The 14414-nt window shown below is 45.1% G+C and overlaps 2 protein-coding genes across 2 annotated transcripts in view; one reads left to right on the top strand and one right to left on the bottom strand.

Moving 5' to 3' along the window:
• The window catches only part of LOC149306425 (dynein axonemal assembly factor 5-like), a 32255-nt gene extending 28008 nt beyond the window's left edge, over positions 1-4247 (bottom strand). The window contains exon 1 of the mRNA XM_089540525.1: positions 3590-4247. Within this exon, the coding sequence (XP_089396651.1) occupies positions 3590-4154 (565 nt within the window). The 5' untranslated portion in view covers positions 4155-4247. The remainder of the gene's footprint in view (positions 1-3589) is intronic.
• Positions 4248-5985: 1738 nt separating this feature from the next.
• LOC149306424 (cAMP-dependent protein kinase type I-beta regulatory subunit) overlaps positions 5986-14414 on the top strand; it is a 79580-nt gene continuing 71151 nt past the window's right edge. The window contains exons 1-2 of the mRNA XM_089539696.1: positions 5986-6476; positions 8671-8874. Of these exons, the coding sequence (XP_089395822.1) occupies positions 8698-8874 (177 nt within the window). The 5' untranslated portion in view covers positions 5986-6476; positions 8671-8697. The remainder of the gene's footprint in view (positions 6477-8670; positions 8875-14414) is intronic.

The raw sequence follows: 14414 nt of genomic DNA, 5'->3' as shown, positions 1-14414 counted from the left end.
AATCTTCCCCAATGTTTCCCTATGGGCAAGGAATCCCCAATGTTTCCCTATGGGCAAATCTTCCCCAATGTTTCCCTATGGGCAAGGAATCCCCAATGTTTCCCTTTGGGCAAATCTTCCCCAATGTTTCCCTATGGGCAAGGAATCCCCAATGTTTCCCTATGGGCAAGGAATCCCCAATGTTTCCCTATGGGCAAGGAATCCCCAATGTTTCCCTATGGGCAAGGAATCCCCAATGTTTCCCTATGGGCAAGGAATCCCCAATGTTTCCCTATGGGCAAGGAATCCCCAATGTTTCCCTATGGGCAAGGAATCCCCAATGTTTCCCTATGGGCAAGGAATCCCCAATGTTTCCCTATGGGCAAGGAATCCCCAATGTTTCCCTATGGGCAAATCTTCCCCAATGTTTCCCTATGGACAAATCTTCCCCAATGTTTCCCTATGGGCAAATCTTCCCCAATGTTTCCCTATGGGCAAGTCTTCCCCAATGTTTCCCTTTGGGCAAATCTTCCCCAATGTTTCCCTATGGGCAAGGAATCCCCAATGTTTCCCTATGGGCAAGGAATCCCCAATGTTTCCCTATGGGCAAGGAATCCCCAATGTTTCCCTATGGGCAAATCTTCCCCAATGTTTCCCTATGGACAAATCTTCCCCAATGTTTCCCTATGGGCAAATCTTCCCCAATGTTTCCCTATGGGCAAGTCTTCCCCAATGTTTCCCTTTGGGCAAATCTTCCCCAATGTTTCCCTATGGGCAAGGAATCCCCAATGTTTCCCTATGGGCAAATCTTCCCCAATGTTTCCCTATGGGCAAATCTTCCCCAATGTTTCCCTTTGGGCAAATCTTCCCCAATGTTTCCCTATGGGCAAGGAATCCCCAATGTTTCCCTATGGGCAAGGAATCCCCAATGTTTCCCTATGGGCAAGGAATCCCCAATGTTTCCCTATGGGCAAGGAATCCCCAATGTTTCCCTATGGGCAAGGAATCCCCAATGTTTCCCTATGGGCAAATCTTCCCCAATGTTTCCCTATGGGCAAGGAATCCCCAATGTTTCCCTATGGGCAAATCTTCCCCAATGTTTCCCTATGGGCAAGTCTTCCCCAATGTTTCCCTATGGGCAAATCTTCCCCAATGTTTCCCTATGGGCAAATCTTCCCCAATGTTTCCCTATGGGCAAATCTTCCCCAATGTTTCCCTATGGGCAAGGAATCCCCAATGTTTCCCTATGGGCAAATCTTCCCCAATGTTTCCCTATGGGCAAATCTTCCCCAATGTTTCCCTTTGGGCAAATCTTCCCCAATGTTTCCCTATGGGCAAGGAATCCCCAATGTTTCCCTATGGGCAAGGAATCCCCAATGTTTCCCTATGGGCAAGGAATCCCCAATGTTTCCCTATGGGCAAGGAATCCCCAATGTTTCCCTATGGGCAAGGAATCCCCAATGTTTCCCTATGGGCAAATCTTCCCCAATGTTTCCCTATGGGCAAGGAATCCCCAATGTTTCCCTATGGGCAAATCTTCCCCAATGTTTCCCTATGGGCAAGGAATCCCCAATGTTTCCCTTTGGGCAAATCTTCCCCAATGTTTCCCTATGGGCAAGGAATCCCCAATGTTTCCCTATGGGCAAGGAATCCCCAATGTTTCCCTATGGGCAAGGAATCCCCAATGTTTCCCTATGGGCAAGGAATCCCCAATGTTTCCCTATGGGCAAGGAATCCCCAATGTTTCCCTATGGGCAAGGAATCCCCAATGTTTCCCTATGGGCAAGGAATCCCCAATGTTTCCCTATGGGCAAGGAATCCCCAATGTTTCCCTATGGGCAAGGAATCCCCAATGTTTCCCTATGGGCAAATCTTCCCCAATGTTTCCCTATGGGCAAATCTTCCCCAATGTTTCCCTTTGGGCAAATCTTCCCCAATGTTTCCCTATGGGCAAGGAATCCCCAATGTTTCCCTTTGGGCAAATCTTCCCCAATGTTTCCCTATGGGCAAGGAATCCCCAATGTTTCCCTTTGGGCAAGTCTTCCCCAATGTTTCCCTATGGGCAAGGAATCCCCAATGTTTCCCTATGGGCAAGGAATCCCCAATGTTTCCCTATGGGCAAGGAATCCCCAATGTTTCCCTATGGGCAAGGAATCCCCAATGTTTCCCTATGGGCAAGGAATCCCCAATGTTTCCCTATGGGCAAATCTTCCCCAATGTTTCCCTATGGGCAAGGAATCCCCAATGTTTCCCTATGGGCAAATCTTCCCCAATGTTTCCCTATGGGCAAGTCTTCCCCAATGTTTCCCTATGGGCAAATCTTCCCCAATGTTTCCCTATGGGCAAATCTTCCCCAATGTTTCCCTATGGGCAAGGAATCCCCAATGTTTCCCTTTGGGCAAGTCTTCCCCAATGTTTCCCTATGGGCAAGGAATCCCCAATGTTTCCCTATGGGCAAGGAATCCCCAATGTTTCCCTATGGGCAAGGAATCCCCAATGTTTCCCTATGGGCAAGGAATCCCCAATGTTTCCCTATGGGCAAGGAATCCCCAATGTTTCCCTATGGGCAAATCTTCCCCAATGTTTCCCTATGGGCAAGGAATCCCCAATGTTTCCCTATGGGCAAATCTTCCCCAATGTTTCCCTATGGGCAAGTCTTCCCCAATGTTTCCCTATGGGCAAGTCTTCCCCAATGTTTCCCTATGGGCAAATCTTCCCCAATGTTTCCCTATGGGCAAGGAATCCCCAATGTTTCCCTATGGGCAAATCTTCCCCAATGTTTCCCTTTGGGCAAATCTTCCCCAATGTTTCCCTATGGGCAAGGAATCCCCAATGTTTCCCTATGGGCAAATCTTCCCCAATGTTTCCCTTTGGGCAAATCTTCCCCAATGTTTCCCTATGGGCAAGGAATCCCCAATGTTTCCCTATGGGCAAGGAATCCCCAATGTTTCCCTATGGGCAAGGAATCCCCAATGTTTCCCTATGGGCAAATCTTCCCCAATGTTTCCCTATGGGCAAATCTTCCCCAATGTTTCCCTTTGGGCAAATCTTCCCCAATGTTTCCCTATGGGCAAGGAATCCCCAATGTTTCCCTATGGGCAAGGAATCCCCAATGTTTCCCTATGGGCAAGGAATCCCCAATGTTTCCCTATGGGCAAATCTTCCCCAATGTTTCCCTTTGGGCAAATCTTCCCCAATGTTTCCCTATGGGCAAATCTTCCCCAATGTTTCCCTTTGGGCAAATCTTCCCCAGTGTTTCCCTAATTGCAAATCTTCCCCAATGTTTCCCTTTGGGCAAATCTTCCCCAATGTTTCCCTATGGGCAAGGAATCTCCAATGTTTCCCTATGGGCAAATCTTCCCCAATGTTTCCCTATGGGCAAGGAATCCCCAATGTTTCCCTTTGGGCAAGTCTTCCCCAATGTTTCCCTATTGGCAAATCTTCCCCCAAGATTCCCTATGGGCAACTCCTGCCATCTATTTTGCTAGGCTCCCTTCTAGACGCTCTACTTGTTATGTAAGTGGCCTAGGATCGCATTGGGCTTTTTTGCTGCAGCATGACCCCGTCGCTCATGAGGAAAGCTGTCCGGGAAAAGGAGGGCGCCGCGCACCTGGCAGGGCCTTGGCGGCGAGGACGGCGGCGTCGGAGGCCTTGCGCTTGGCCTGAGGGTTGGGGTCGAGGAGGGCGCCGCGGAGGACGCCGAGGATCTCGGGCAAGTAAGGCGCCAAGGCCTGGCCCTCGCAGCCAAGGAGCAGCTGGGCCAGGAGCTGGAGGAGGCCCAGGCGGAGCTCCTCGCAGGGCTCGCCGTGGCCTTCGGGCCAAGAGGAGAGGCGCTGGGCCAAGGCCGGCATGAGGAAGGGGAGCGCCTTGGAGGGCTGCCCGCCGCGGCTCAAGCCCTGGCGGGTCAGCTCTAGGGCCAGCTCCCGGCAGCGCTCCGCCGGGTCCGACACCAAGCAGCGCAGCAGCGGACGGAGCAGCCTCGTCTCGAAGACCTCCTGCAGCAGCGACGGCGGCCATGGCGCCTCCAGCGCCACTTCCCGGACCCGAGCCAAGGCCTGCAGCCGGGCCCCGCGGGAGCCGCCCTCCTGCTCCTCCTGCAAGGCGGCCAGCGGCCCCGACAGCGCCTGGATCAGCTCCGCCGCCCGAGGAGAGTGGTCCCCCGACGCCTCGGCCATGCTCCGCCGTGTTCCTCACCCGTTGCTAAGGCTGGCGAGGCGACTAGGCCCCGTTGCTAAGGACTCGAGCGCCCCTCGCGACAACTTTGCAACGCCCGCGGTAATGCTTTACGGCAGCGGCAGCCGGAAAGCGAGAAAGGGCCTTACAGTGCCAAGCGAAATGAATACATCTGGGAGAGAGAGCGGCCCGTGACGTCACCCAGGAAACTGGCAGCGGGCCAAAAGGGGCGGGGAGCAGTCTCAAAGACAGGCAGCTAGACGGACCAATCAGAGGCTCTGGAGCACGGAAGGCGGGAATTAGAGCCTATAAAAGGCAGGCAGCGCCTAAGACAACCAAGGCCCTTTGGTTGTGAGGATGTTGTGAAGTAAAATGACTAAAACACACACATATATATGCATACACACAACAAAGCCAAGGCCCTGAATAGGTTTTGAGGATGTTACAAAGTAAAATTTATATATATATATATATATATATATATACACACACACACACACACAGAAATGCACACACACATATATACATATATACAGACACCTACATATAAATACAAAACAAAGCCAATGCCCTCTTGAGGATGTTATAAAACAAAATGAATAACACACACACACACACACACACACACATATACATATACATATACATACTATACAAAACAAAGTCAAGGCCCTATATAGGTTTTGAGGACGTTACTAAGGCCCATTACTGTAAAATGAATAAATACATATACATATAAACATATACAAAGCTTGCTTGTAGTTTTCAGTGATGCTAATCCCGAATGTGTAAGACCAAGGATCACTCTGAGGGTGGTATTTTTAGCAAGACCTTACTGGATTTTTGAGCCAGAGGAATTACTGCCTTGCAGTCTTAGTAGTAGCAAAGCCCTGTTGAACTCAGTAGGATTTAAGTAAGAGTTTGATTACCAAGTAGGTCTGAAAATCTTTTGCATCTCAACAGTAACCACAGAGAACGAAACTTAAAAGATAAAAATGGAATGAAATTAAAGAATATGAATAAATTCATATATATATATATATATATATATATATTCCTAAACACCATTAACTTGTAATGCATAGGGGAGGCCTTTTAGGGGTTCTGCCATAGGACTTTATCACACGGGAGGAATTTCTCTTAATTTCGAATGAAAAGAAAGTGGGGCCAGAATGCATTCACGTGAATTCGCTAGTTCAGCAAAATTTACGTGAATTCGAATTGCGTTCGAACTGACTTCCCATTCCCCAAAAATAGCTTGCCATTGCCTGAAATTGCATGTGATCCCCTCTCGCGCAATAACGTGAAACCCCATGATTGCGTTTGGGCTGACTTCCCAAAATTGTGTGTGGTGGTCTATCACACAATAACGTTAAACCCCATGATTGCATTTGGATTGCCATTGGATTATACTTCCAATTTCCCTTGTCTGATAAACTCCATAGAAAGAAGAGCTCTGTCAATCAACAAGGTTGGGAACCCCTTGTCTACAACATTTCTATGATGAAAACAATGTAGAGTGTGTGAAAAAACCAAACAAACACCCCCCCCCCAAGACTTAAAACCAGATACTCTTATGGGGACAAAACTGAAAGGTGAGGTATGTAGCTAAGCTCAAAGCGAACAGGGAAACCCAAGGTACATGGCAGACAACATCACACCTGCCAATCCAAAAGGTTTAGTGCTTTGATTCTGAAAATCCTGGCTCGGCTGCTTCTAACCCTTCCTTTCTTTTGGAGAAGGGATGCGTTTTATTTATTCTCCTGTTGCAGAGAACATATAGTCTCAGCATTTCAAATCCTATTTGAGCCAAAGGGAATCAACTCCCAGGTAAGCAGAGGTAAGTAAGATTGCTCTGCGGACCATGAGCATCTCACAGGGCTTGGGACAGGTCCCTTCCCAGCCTGTGTGTGTATATATAATGTGTGTGTGTGTGTGATGTGTGTGTTTGTGTTTGCTCTCTCCAGGAGGGAGGCTGAGCTTCCTTCTGACTGACAGTAACTGGGACTTCCTGTGTGGATATTGCTCTTGCTGCCTTTGCTGCTGCTAGTGGAAGAGAGACTTAACGCTTTGTGTGCAAGGAGTGTGCAAAAGTGGAGTTGGGGGAGGGAAGCCTGGTCAATGTGACGGTGGCTGCATCTTTTGTCTTTTCCTCTCTCCCTTGGCTGGGGCTTTTCCAAGAAGATAGGAAGAAGGGTGCTAGGAAGGAGGACCCACCAGGATCCAGCTTGTCAAGAGGAAGAGGAGGAGGCTGCACTGCGGAATAACAGGAGAGGAAGAGGCTGTGGCTACCACTGTTCCTTGTCTCCCATCCAAACACCCAGGTATTTATATGCGAGAGCCTTTGGGGCTGCACATCCATGGCACAACATCACTGACACCCCCAGTCACCATTGGGAAAGGATCTCCCTTCATCATCCCTCTCCTCCATCCCTCTGTGCTTGCCTTTTTGGAGCTGTTCTCTCCAGCCACAATGGCTGGGATTGAACTCAGCACAAAAGGACTGGTGCTGATGGAGGCAGTGGAAGATGAAAGGAGGAGGAGGAGGAGGGAGGCTGAGGGATTTCCTCCTTCTCTGTGATGCTCCTGAGCAAGGCAGAGAAAGGCCGAAGCTGGGAGGATGCTTTGGATGAAGGATGGAGAAGGCATTTGGGAGATTGCTTTTCCCCTCTCGGGAGATTGTACCTAACCGCCTTGAAAGATCATACCTAACAACCCACACATTACACCACTGATGCTGCTAAGAGCATCGCTCAGTTGAGAGAGGGCAAGAAAGGCTGTTTTGGAAATGGAGTAGAAAGGGGTTTCCCCTCGATGTGCAGCTTTCAAGCTGTGTAATAATACTTTGTGAAGTCGAAGGCTTTCGTGGCCGGCATCCATAGTTTTTTGTGGGTTTTTCGGGCTCTATGGCCATGTTCTTGGAAGAGTTTCTTCCTGACATTTCGCCAGCATCTGTGGCTGGCATCTTCGGAGAAAGATGGTGGGGAAACATCAGGAATAAACTCTTCTGGAACATGGCCACAGAGCCCGAAAAACCCACAAAAAACTATGTGTAATACTTCATTTTTTGTTATTTTTTTACACAATTTTTACTCATTAATTTTTCCATCATTTATAAAATCACACGTTCGTGACATATCACAAACAATAACACAGATGCAATCATATCTTCTAGTAACAGGACATCTCTATGGACAACACTGCAAACAAACAAGCTGTGGAATACCTTTTTATATAATTTTTATTAATTGATTTCTCCGTCATTTAAAAATCACACGTTCGTGACATATCACAAACAATAACACCAACACAAATGTATCTTCTAATAACATGACGTATCTACTGACAGCATTGCAAACAAGCTGTGGAATACTTTGTTTTTAACCTAATTTTGATTGATTAATTTCTACATCATTTAAAAATCACACGTTCGTTACATGTCACAAACAATAACACAAGTGCAAACATATCTTCTAATAACAAATAATAATAAAGTGGGGACCGTGCATAACATTTTTTTCTTTGCCGGGGTCATTTTCCAAGGATTCCTCCCTGGTTGGGGTTTCTATGCCAGGAAAACACATTTGCATGTCAGTTCCATGTTTATAAAGATGTAAAAACAGTGTATGAATCACACTGGAAGGTCCCTTGCTTGGAAATAATGTTAGAAAGCATAGTCTTTTGCAATACTGTACATATTTACTTCCTTTTGGGAGAAAATATATTGCCTGTCAGGATCCTCCATTCTTTAATGTATGGCTTCTGTTCATTTGTTTCACAAGAGAGAAATGCCTTTTACATCTGGATTTTATTTCCTATCGATACTTTCTTGGGAGAGCTCCCCTTCCCCAAAGAAAGCTGGGGCTGTAAATACAAACACACAGGAGTGGAAATGTTAGCCCTCTGCTCCACAGACGTTGGATTTTACATATGTCTGAAAATGCATTGAGTTGCTTAGAAAGAAGATGATGGGTATTAGGATTTGTTGTTGTTGTTGTTCAGTATTTTTTGAGTGTATCCTAAGAGTAGCTGATTTCAGGTGTCCGAAAGGCCAAACCATCACCTCTAGAAGACTCCCATAGGAAAATATCAATTTCCTATAGAAGCATTGTGCAAATAATTTTATCCAAAAATCTGTCCTGTACTGGAAACAATGCTTTAAAATGCCAGTGTGTGATTTTAAATTTATCGGTTCGGTCCAATTGGAGAAAAATTACAAAGATTACAACAAGAGATTTATAATCACAGTTTTGGGTAAGGCTCCGACGAGGAGCCTTTGACTTGGAATACACTGAGTTTTAGGAACTGATATGCAATAGGTTAGTTTTTTGTTTGAGACATTTGAATAATAATTCCCAATATATATCTTCTTTGCTGGCAGATTATTTGGTCGAGTTACTGAAACATTTTTGGACAGAGGGAGAAACCCAGTACTTACGTTTTGTCTTTTTTGTGTGATCACTTTGGAGAATGATTTCCCCCCTCCTTACATTAAGATTGCACTGTTTTCCTATCTAGGTTTGTGGTTTGTTTACTGTCACAAAGATGGCTGCTTCGTCCTCCTGCAATTTGGAAGACGACGAGAGCCTGAAGGGATGTGAACTCTATGTTCAGAAGCACAACATCCAGCAGATCCTGAAGGAGTGCATCGTGAACCTCTGTATAGCAAAACCTGATCGGCCGATGAAGTTCTTGCGCGAACACTTTGAGAAACTGGAGAAGGTCAGTGGTTGTCGAGAATTTGCAGTAGCAAAATGCACAATTAAAACAATAACAGCACAGCAATAACCAAACAACGATGCTTCAAATATTAAGGAAGCTGCTTTATTGGTTGGAGCATTGGTCAGCCTAGATGAATGTCATCTAACCCAGTGCTAGTCAAAATGGCAGTCTATGGGGCTGGCTTCTGAGCCGTTGGCTGCTGGTCCACAGAAAGTTTCTAGGAAAGAAAGAATCAGTTGTAGCCAATGGGATAAATATGTTACCAATGCCTGGCACAAATTGCTCTCTTCTCCATCAGATAGCTTGAGAAACATTGCTCTAAGACAGGTAGGTTTTGCATTTTTGATCTCCCAACCCTACTTGGGGACACTGAGGATTGAACCTCAGAACATTTTGCACTCAAAAACATGCTATGCTACTGAACTGCGACCCTTTCCCCAAAGCAGCTTCTTCTAGCTTAACCTTTTTACCTTAAATTTTCTTTCAAGAATAACTTTAAAGGATTTTTCTTCCCCTGATTTCATGCTCTTATTTTTTTTGCATATGCTGAATATAATTGTTAGATCATAATTTTGTGCTTAAGAATTCCATTACTGGCTATTATTTTACAAAGCAAAATTGCACTAAAAAGCTACTTCCAGGGAGCTTTGCTAATGCAACATATGCAAGATCACCCTCATGCTCTGAATCGTTTAAAGTTTAAGGTTTCATCATGGAAGGGATTGGATGATCCGGTTTTATGTTAGTGATGTCAGTTATTGAACATGATTGGGAGACGAAAAAGTGATCAATAACCTTACAAAGTCTGCATCATAAGTCTCACTTTGGTAGCTACTTGGATAGTGCATGCTGTGGATTTTAATTTAGGTTGTCAAGTGTCCCTTGTTATAAAGGATGTCCCTTAAATGAGAGCTGGCAAGCATGTCTGTTATGGAGCTGGTAGGTTTTCTTTACTGAGAAATGTACCCCTTATTTGAAGACTGACAAATTTTTCATTTTAATATAGACTAAACAAGGTACCAAAAAGCCCATAATTTGGGGTGTGAACCCTTCCTAAAAAGAGAAATGTGTGCATTACATAATTTATGAATGTGTACAGTATGTTAATTGGTATTTTGGTAGTACTGTACACTAACTTGTAGATAGCTGTTTTCTGACTGTCAACCCTGTATGTCAAGAATTTTGACTGTTCTTTATTGCTCCTTTGAAACCCTGGCAACACTATTTTAAATCGACATGGGAGTTCATCACACGAAGGAGATTGGGAGTTTATCCCGTGAATATCCCAGAAAAATCGCATAATTACGCGAAATGATTTCACACAATGTCGCCCAAAACCCGCTATTAAAATGGTCAAAAGGAAGCAGTAATGTGCATCTTCTGACTTTCAGGATTTCAGCGGCAATGCATTTCTGATATCACTTTATTTATGCAATTGCGTGTGATAGCCCTAGTGTGATAAACTCCATAAAAAAAAAGAGGTACACACTGTGAAAATCATGCGTACAACACTGTAGTCGATTATTAATCCAGTCTACTCTTCCATAACAAAGAGGGGTCCAAAAAATGGAATATGCCAAGTTTCTAATGCAACAGATTATTCCACAGGAGAACACTATTCCATCAGCACCACTGAATTAAATTTGGAATGAGGATGAGATACTATCCCGTCCTTTATCCCAGGCTGCAAAATGTCTTGGGCTACCTCTGTGTATTGCTTGTAATCTTTCTTTTCAGCCTAAATTGACTTCCAAAGGGCACTGCAATAAATATTGATGTATGGATGGCATTTTCTTCTGGCCCTTAGCCGCCAGTGATCTAGTACTGGCTCTTTGCTGAAGAAGGAGAGGACAGAAAGAGCTGCAGATAAGATCTGATCAGCTGCTAGGAGTCATACAGGCTCTTCCTAACCAACAAAATGGCTGAGCAAAGACCCCCAAACTGTGCCCCATTTTGCAAGTACATTTTGAAAATCAACTTTTGGTCTGACTTCTGTGTGTGTGTACCATCCTACCCCCTCTGTACTTCATGCCAATAGGCAGATATTATATAAACAAAGCATAGTAATAATCGGCTCCCATTGTGTTTCCAAAACACATTTTGAGAAATGCCAAAGGCATAGTCATTTACAGTACAAGAGAAAGAAAGCTTTGTTTCTTAAGGTTTTGATATGCTGCCAATAAGTAATGATGCAAGTGTAGCAAAGTTACATGTATAAAAATGGGGAGGAAAGAGAAACTGTCCTCCCCTCCACACCTTCACTGAATAGTTTTCTTAAAGAATTAGGGTTGTGGTGGAAATCAGAAGTGAACATCCTGCACTTCTCTTGGGAGATTCTGTTAAGTGGCATCCAGTATTCGTTCTATAGGAAGAAATACAGTGTAGGTCCATTTACCGAGCTTTCCTAGTGAGTAGATTGTATGCACAGTGTAGTAAGAATGCCAAGATTTAAGAACATAGGGCTATACTGGATCAGAGCAAAGGCTTAGCTAGTTCAGAGCTTGGAGCAATTTCTTTCTTGGACTACAACTCCCATGATCCTGCCAGCCAACATAGCCAGTGTTCTGTTACCACCGTGGTCTGTCAGATACTCCAGTGGAAATCCTGCAAACAGTCATGAATGCAATAGCCATCTCCTGTTGTTGTTCCTCAGTGACTGGAGACAAAGTATATCCATCATGACTGAGAGTCCTTAATAAGCTTATCCACCATGCGTTCGTCTTAGCACCATTTCACAGCCATCTCACATGATGCTTTAGGTTCCTTACTAAAAATGGAGATGTTGAAGGCCTGCTCTTTAACTCCCACCACAAAGCTACCAGGCTGAGACAGGACAGCAAAAGCATTCACTTCAGATCAGTCAGTGGCACAGGACTGGCTCCTTCTGGACTTATTGAGGTTTTAGATAGTTATTAGTGTTGCATATCCTCCAATTGTCCCGATTTGGCAGAGATAGTCTTGACTACAACCCGCTTGCATCCCACTTCTTCAGCTGCCTTCAAAATGTCCCAGTTTCTTTCCTCTTCCCACTTCCTTCCTTACTTCAGTTTCTGTACACTGAATTCAAAGTGCAAAAGTAGTTTGCATTCCTATAACTCAGCAGGGAGGGGGAAGACAGAGCAGAAGCTTGCCCTTCCCTGTAGGCTTTGACAAAAGCAAACTGCTGCAACCCCTCCTAGCTTGTGTGTTCTTCCATATTAATAACCTTTGCCATCTTGGCCACACTCTGACGTTGCTTGGCCACATGTGTCGTGGTTTTCACCTGTGCAATGTTGGAGGGTATGTTAGTGGCATAGCTGAGTATAGAATCATCTAAAGCAGGGAGTATTTGTCCCTCCAGATGCTTTGGACAACAGCACCCAGGAACTTCACCTAGCATTAACAGCAGTGGGAGAGCTGTAGTTTAAGAACCTAGCAAAGGCCTCAAATTTCTCCGAACTGTTGTATACTCAAGGCAGGATATGTAGTACAATCCTCCATGCCTGAAAGAAACTGGTGGAAGTTTGATCTCTCTCATTCTAGTAGTTGCCACCTTGCCTCATTAATACTTGACATTTTCACACAGGAAGCGTAGCGGCACATGATGTTTGGAGCGGCTCAGCTTGACGTTACAGCTTAATGCATTATGAAAGCCACGTCTACACAGACGGGGGTATAAATTTTGCATGAAAAGCTTGCGTTTGGAAATGACGGCAGCTCTGTTAGGCTAAATGAGTTTTGAAGGCCGGGGAAAAGAGGCTGCTTTTCTGTGCCTGACAATGAAACAAGCAAGAGAGAGCTGGAATGGAGGCTTTGAAAAGGTCACTGCAGTGGGAATGAAGCCGCAATGAGGCAGGGATATTTACTTGAATATCAGAAGAGAGTTGTAAAGTGGTTGTTTCCAATGTAAGCAAGGACTGGTCTTTAAAAGCACACCTAACCCCTGTCATTACCAAACCATGGAACATTTCTTTTTAAAAGTAATTTGCTAATATTTTCTGAAATAACCTCTTAATATTGTGTTGCAAACATGTTACAAAGGTCAGACTCTTTTGTTTTGTTTTTATTACAAAAATGTCCCCAAATCCATCCAATGGATGAACCTCTTAAAAGGAATATCGCAAAGAGTATCAAGTAATTATATTTTGCACAGTAACAAAAGTCACGTCGCCAGCTGGCATGCTATTTCACGAAAAGAACCTCGCTGTGTCCTTGTTACCTCAAAGCTGTTACCCGTTACAGGTAGCATTGTTACCTGTACTATGTTGCTTCTAACTTGTGGTCATAACAACAGTCACACACTGTGGATTGTGACCTGCAATGCATGAAGACCTCAACCAAACTCCCGGTCAATATGACCGCTCATGAGCCTCTGCAGAAGGGTGACTTGGCTTCTTGAGAAGTTCTGTGACCTCACAAGGCAAGAATATCTGCCTGAAATGGAGAACCCAACTCTCTATGGTAACTGAGGGATGGGCAGGGTTGTGTTGACTTAAAGGGCCCAGTTATGAATGGTGAAAGCTCACATTTCTATAGGCAACTTTAGGCTCTTTAAATGTTTTTATTTATTTATTTAGGTATTTATATCCCGCCCTTCAGCCCTAATGGCTATCAGGGCGGCTTACATTTATTATTATTTTTAACCAGACAGTTCCCTGCCCGCAGGCTTACAATCTAAATGTTCTTGGATTGCAACTCCTGTCGCTCCTTAGCATTGGCTAGATTGGCTTGGTCTGATGGGAGTTGCAGTCCTACATCATCAGGAAAGCCACAAGTTGGCCATCCTTGCTGACAGACTAATGTGGGAGGGTAGGTGGAACAGAAGGTGCTGTGGCGTGGTCAAGCCATCTTGCCCAACCTCATGCCTTCCAAATGCCTCCCCCCCGCTCCCCGAAGCCTCTAGATCTGAGATGTATGTTTGAGACTTCTCTCTCCTTCTCCTTTTATGAATTTGATTGCTTCAATGAAAATGTCAAGTCTGGAGAAGTGAAGAACAAGCATGAACAAGAAAGATGTCAGGAATGGAATCTGTGCCTTTAAAAGAAGTGCCAGGCAGCCATGGAGAAAGGAAAGTGGAGGATTCCAAGAAGATCAGAGGAGAATCGAGTGGCAACCCAATAAAAGCACTGATACGTTCCAGGCAGATCAGAGGAGATTCAAGTGACAACCCAAGAAAAACAGTGACAGGTTCTGTGGAGGTCAGAGGAGAATCGAGTGGCAACCCAGGAAAAGCAGTGACAAGTTCTATGCAGGTCAGAGGAGAATCAAATGGCAACCCAGGAAAAGCAGTGACGGATTCTGTGCAGGTCAGAGGAGAATCTAGTGTCAACCCAGGAAAAGCTGTGATGGGTTCTAGGGAGGTCAAAGAAGAATCGAGTGACAGGCCAGGAAAAGCAGTGATGGGTTCTGTGCAGGTCAGAGGAGAATCTAGTGTCAACCCAGGAAAAGCTGTGATGGGTTCTAGGGAGGTCAAAGAAGAATCGAGTGACAGGCCAGGAAAAGCAGTGATGGGTTCTGTGCAAGTCAGAGGAGAATCAAATAGCAACCCAGGAAAAGCCGTG

The sequence above is a fragment of the Sceloporus occidentalis genome, unplaced genomic scaffold, assembly GCF_023333645.1.
Source record: "Sceloporus occidentalis isolate IW3139 unplaced genomic scaffold, rSceOcc1.0.p SCAF_10, whole genome shotgun sequence".
Taxonomy (NCBI): Eukaryota; Metazoa; Chordata; class Lepidosauria; order Squamata; family Phrynosomatidae; genus Sceloporus; species Sceloporus occidentalis.
The sequence above is the reverse complement of the archived record's forward strand: the minus strand, read 5'-3'. Positions and strand labels throughout refer to the sequence as shown.